The 5,436-nt window shown below is 71.5% G+C and overlaps 1 protein-coding gene across 1 annotated transcript in view; it reads right to left on the reverse strand.

The window, feature by feature from the left end:
* The window catches only part of NCAN (neurocan), a 14,009-nt gene that overhangs the window by 7,943 nt on the left and 630 nt on the right, over positions 1–5,436 (reverse strand). The window contains exons 2-7 of the mRNA XM_041471095.1: positions 4,573–4,974; positions 3,477–3,651; positions 3,014–3,141; positions 2,089–2,382; positions 995–1,819; positions 110–901 (exon numbers count right to left, since the gene is read on the reverse strand). Coding sequence (XP_041327029.1) covers positions 110–901; positions 995–1,819; positions 2,089–2,382; positions 3,014–3,141; positions 3,477–3,651; positions 4,573–4,974 — 2,616 coding nt within the window. The remainder of the gene's footprint in view (positions 1–109; positions 902–994; positions 1,820–2,088; positions 2,383–3,013; positions 3,142–3,476; positions 3,652–4,572; positions 4,975–5,436) is intronic.

Consider the following 5,436-nt stretch of genomic DNA (forward strand, 5'->3'; position numbering starts at 1 on the left):
GGCCCGGGGGGGACAGGAGGAGCTGCTCGGCCGCCCCCGGCTCTGGCTCGGAGCGCTGGGTGGGCTGCGGGTCGGGGGGAGAGAAGCCTGTGGACCCCTCCTCGGCCACCGGCTCCGGCTCCTCCGGCCGCGGGGGGCTGCCGGGGGCCCGGGGGGGACAGGAGGAGCTGCTCGGCCGCCCCCGGCTCTGGCTCGGAGCGCTGGGTGGGCTGCGGGTCGGGGGGAGAGAAGCCTGTGGACCCCTCCTCGGCCACCGGCTCCGGCTCCTCCGGCCGCTCCTTGCTGGCCCACAGCAGCGCCTCGGTGGCCGTGGGGGAAGGGGACGGTGAGGGGACATCCCAGGCCGGGGGGGACGCGGCTGGTTCGCTGCTGGGCTCGGCCGCGCCGTTCCCAACATCCCTGAACTCCTCCGGCTGCTCCGGGCTGGGCTCGGCCGCCCCGTGGGGAGCCGTGGGGCCGGAGCGGCCCCGGGGCCCGGGAGAAGCCCCCTCGGTGTGGCCGGGGGTGGCAGGGTGTCCCTCGGAGGGGCCTTCTGGCTGCAGGAATGTCACCTCCTTCCTCTGCCTCTCCAGCGCGCCGTCCCCCGGGGCCCCGCTGCCGTCCCCGCGGGGCTGCGGGGACAGCTCGGGACCCTCGGCCACCAGCGGGGCGGGGGGCAGCGGGGGCAGCGGGGGCACGGAGCCACCGCCCTCCTGGGACGGAGTGTCCCCGGAGAAGCCCTCGGTGGCATCCTCGGGTGGCCTCGGGGAGTCCCCGCGGGCGCTGGTGATGTCCCGGTGGCCCCGAGCGTCGCGGGGAGTGGCGGGGGACGGGGACGGCACGGGGGGGGTCCCCGCGGGGATCTCTGAATCCCTCGGGGCCGGCGAGAGAGACACCGGCTCGGTGACCGGGGCCACGAGCTCTGCAAGAGATGGCACCGCCATGGGGTCACCGAGAGGTGACCGCGCTGGGACCCCTGGCCGTGGCCGGTGTCACTCACCGGGGCTGATGTCACCGGGGCTGATGTCCTCGTCCAGCGCGTTGGGGGACGCGTGGGGACCCTCGCTGCCGGCTCGGGGGGGGCTCCACAGCTCCACGGCGTTGGCCGCGGCTCCCTTCAGCTCCTGCGCCAGCACGGGGTCCTGGGTGACAACCCCCGCTGTCACCGCGGGGTCTCCAGACTCCGTGGTGTCCCCGGCTGCCACCGCGGGGTCCCGGCTGTGCCGCTGAAGCTGGAAGTGGCGCCCGTTGAGCCCGGGGTAGCTCCGCCTCGGGGGGCTGGGGGTCTCCGGGGGCGCGCTGGGGGTCTCCGGGGACATCCCCAGCCCAGGCGGTGACAAGGACGAGCCGGCGCTGTGCTCCAGGGCTGGCCTTTGGGGAGGTGACCGGGGGGTGGCCGGGGGTCCCTCAGGGTCTCCGGGGTCCGGGCTGGCGCTGGGAGGATCCCGCCGGGAGCTCTCGGCATCCACCGCGTTCAGAGCCTCCTCCTCGTGCGGCCACGCCAGCGAGGTGGCCGCGGTGGCCGGCGGGGATGTCCCACTGCCCGTCCCCAGCCCCGGAGCCACCGGTGCCGGTGGCAGGGCAGTGCCCGGGAGGTCCCCGCGCTGTGCCACCGGGCTGCCGCTGGCCGGCCGCAGCTGCTCGTCCTCATCCTCATCCTCGCCCAGCCCCGCGGGCCCCGGCGGGGGCAGCAGGTCGTAGCGATCGCGGGGGATGTCGCGGGTGTCCCCCGATGTGCCCGGGTCCTCGCTGTGCTCCACCAGCACGTTGTCGCTGCCCGGCGGGTCGGGCGTGGGTGGCACCGGCAGCACCGGCTGCTCCGTGTCCCCGTGCCCCGCGGCTGTGGGGACAGCACGAGCGTCAGCGGCGGCACCGAGGGCACCCTGGGGTCCCGTAGCCCCCCTGGCGTGCCAGCACCGAGCACCGCCTCCCCCTCCCCGCACCCGGGCGGAGCTGAGCTCCCTCCCAGGGCTGCTCCCCTAATTTATCTCATTAATTCCCTAATTAATTATTCATCCGCAGCAATTTTCCCGGCCGCGCCCACCGATCCCCGCGGGAAGGAGGGAGCTGCGGGGGGGTCCGGGGGGCAGCTCGGGGGGTGCCCCTCACCTTTATAGCAGTAAGCGTCGAATTTGGAGGCTGCGGGGGGGAAGCCGGTGCGGTTTGGGAACTGGTAGAGGGTCCGCACCCCCGGGGCCTCGCCCCCGCACTTCCTGCGCGGCTGCCGGATGGGATAGCGCACGCTGCCATCGGCCAGCCAGCCCGGGTCGCACTGGTCCAGCCCCTGTCGCCACGCCAGGTAGAGCTGGCCCGTGGTGGCCAGCGATGCCCCGCGGCTCCGGCAGTGCCTGCGGGCGCCCTGCCAGGTGAAGCGGCCGGGCACCGTGGCGTAGAACACGGTCCCTGCGGGAGAGGGGAGATGTTGGGGACACGGCGACAGGGAGGGATGGCTCGGAGGGGAGAAGGGATTTTGGGATGTCCTCGTCGCCTGAGCGCTGTGGCCACGCTCGGTGGCGGTGCCAAGGGTGGCACGGAGAGCTGGCGCCCAGCCGGAGAGGGAGGCACTGAGGTGTGGCTGTGGAGGGACATCGTGGGCACCCGGCCGTGCCATGGCCGGGAAGGGACATCGTGGGCACCCAAAGGGACATTCCTGGGCACCCAGCCGCGCCATAGCCACAGAGGGATATTTCTGGGCACCCAGCTGTGCCATGGCTGGGAAGGGACATCCCTGGGCACCCAGCCACACAATGGCCACAGAGGGACATTCCTGGGCACCCAGCCGTGCCATAGCCGGGAAGGGACATCCCTGGGCATCTAGCCAGCCACACTGTGACCACGGAGGGACAACGTGGGCACCCAGCCATGCCATGGCCGGGGAAGGACACCCTGGGCACCCAGCCGTGCTCCTGGCCATGCCATGGGCACACAGGGACCCCCTGGGCACACAGTCGGGGTGGCCCGGGGCAGCCCTGCTCCTGGCCGTGCCATGGGCACACACGGACCCCCGGGCACCATCCCGGCCCTCAGTCCTTGCCTCGCAGCTCCCGGGAGTAGCAGTAGACGTCGTAGAGCTCGGCGGGCTCCCTGCGGCCGTAGCTGCGCACGCCGGGGAGGCTCTCGCGGTCTCCGTAGCAGCCGGGCCGGGACAGGGTGATGGGGTACCTGCCGGGAGGAGCACGGTGGGCGCTGGGCTCCGCGGGGAGGGGTGCCCGGCGCTGCCCGGGGGTTCTCGGGGGTTCCCAGGGGTCCCCTGGGATGACCCGGGGGTGCCCGGGGCTGCCCGGGGCGGCTCGGGGTGGCCCGGGGGTGACCCGGGAGTGGCCTGGGGGTGACCCGGGGCTGCCTGGGGTGGCCCGGGGATTCCCAGGGGTTCCATGGGATGGCCCGGGACTGCCCGGGATGGCTGAGGGTGGCCCGGAGCTGCCGCAGGTGACCCGGGGGTGGCCAGGGAGTGGCCCGGGGGTGGCTTTGGGGGGTGGCCCGCCCCGCGCACTCACCGCACGCTCTGGTCGCTGAGCCAGCCCGCGTCGCAGTTGTCGTAGCCGTCCTCGAAGGCGGCCTGGAGGTGCTGGGGGGAGGCGATGACGGCGGAGTTGTCGCGGCAGGCGCGGCGGGCGGCGGGGAAGCTCAGCGCGTAGCGCTCGCCCGCGGGCCGGTAGTGGAACACAACGCCTGGGGACACGGGACACGGGACATGGGGCAGCAGGGCACGGCTGCGGGGCAAGCAGGGCTTGTGTGGGGTCCGGGGGGCGCAGGGCTGGCACGGACTGCGGGGTTGGCACGGGATATAGAGCTGGCACGGGATGTAGGCCTCAGACAGCTTTAGAGATTCCGCAGGGCTCGTGGGGTGCAGAATTGGCACACGGTGCCACAATGGGGGTGGGATGCAGGACTGGCACGGGGTCTGTGCAGGGCTGGCACGGGGTGCAGGACTGGCACGGGATGCAGGATTAGCACGGGGTGCAGGACTGGCATGGGGTGCGGAGCTGGCAAGGGGTGCAGGATTGGCACGGGATGCAGGATTGGCACGGGGTGCAGGACTGGCACGGGATTTCAGGCTCACGGGGTACCCAACTGCCATGGGGCACTTGAGACACGGCTTGTAGGGTGCAGGGGGTACACGGGCGCACAGCTGCCATGGGGGGGCACAGGGACCTGGAGTGTACAAATCCTGTGGGGTGCAGGGAATAAATGGGGTGCACAGCTCTCTCTTAACGGGGTTAAGGAATAAATGGGGTGCACAGATCTCATGGGGTGCAAGGAACAAACGGAGTCCACAGCTCTCATGGGGTGCAGGGAACAAGTGGGGTGCACAGCTCTCTCTTAATGGGGTTAAGGAATAAATGGGGTGCACAGCTCTCTCTTAACGGGGTTAAGGAATAAATGGGGTGCACAGCTCTCTCTTAATGGGGTTAAGGAGTAAATGGTGTTCACAGCTCTCAGTGGGGTTAAGGAATAAATGGAGTTCACAGCTCTCACGGCGTGCCCAGCTCACCCTGCGTGCCCAGCTCACCCACCTTCCCTCAGCCCCAGGGAACCCCCAGCGCCCCCCTGGCCGTGCCCACGCCGTGCCCGCGGCCGTGCCCGGCTCACCCGTCACCTCCAGCGGCAGCAGGTCCTGCTCGTCGTCGATGCCGGCCACCACCTCGCAGCGGTAGAGCCCCGCGTCGCTGGCACGGGCCGCCCGCAGCTGCAGCGTGGCGTTGGAGCGGTCACGGCCGTAGCCGGGCAGCGCCACTCGGCCCTCGTAGGCTTTGACCACCTTCACCGCGTTCTCCTTGGCCACCAGGATGGGCACGTCCTCCCGCTGGCCGGTGGCCGAGCGCACCTTGCTCCATTTGACGCGGGGAGGCTCCGGGGGCTCGTTGGGCCCCAGGGAGGCGGAGGGGTGCAGGAGGAAGAGGCAGGGCAGCGTCACGGGCTCGCCCAGCCCCACGCGAACCGCCTGGTGCTGCACCCTGGTGATGTGGATCACCTTCCCCTCGTCCTGCGAGCCTGCGGGGACAGCGGCTCGGCTGCCACGGGGAGTTTGGTCACGGTGCGGAGGGTTTGGGGGCATGGCGGGGTGTGAGGGGCTCCGCTCAGGGCACCCCTGAACCCCCCCAGGGGGAGCAGGAAGCGGGAGGATGGATTGGGATAAAGTTCAACTGCCCTATCGAGCTGCTGCAGCCCGACCGTGACCCCTCTGGGGCTGAACCCCCAACACAAATGGGATCCACGCCCCTCCCCAGGATGCTGCCCAGCCCCCCCGGGATGTCCCCAGGCTGTGGCCACAGATCTGCACCCGTGGGTGCCACACCAGCACGCCTGGCCCTGCCCGCAGAGGGGGACCCAAAGACGCCACCGACCCCGGTGGCACCGGCGGAAAAGCAACCCCCGTGCTGGGATAAAGCGTGGCAGGAGCGTGACCACCCTCTCCTCCTCCTCCTCCTCCTCCTCCTTCTCCTCCTCCTCCTC

The sequence above is a fragment of the Pyrgilauda ruficollis genome, unplaced genomic scaffold, assembly GCF_017590135.1.
Source record: "Pyrgilauda ruficollis isolate IOZ18807 unplaced genomic scaffold, ASM1759013v1 scaffold255, whole genome shotgun sequence".
NCBI classification, from domain to species: Eukaryota; Metazoa; Chordata; class Aves; order Passeriformes; family Passeridae; genus Pyrgilauda; species Pyrgilauda ruficollis.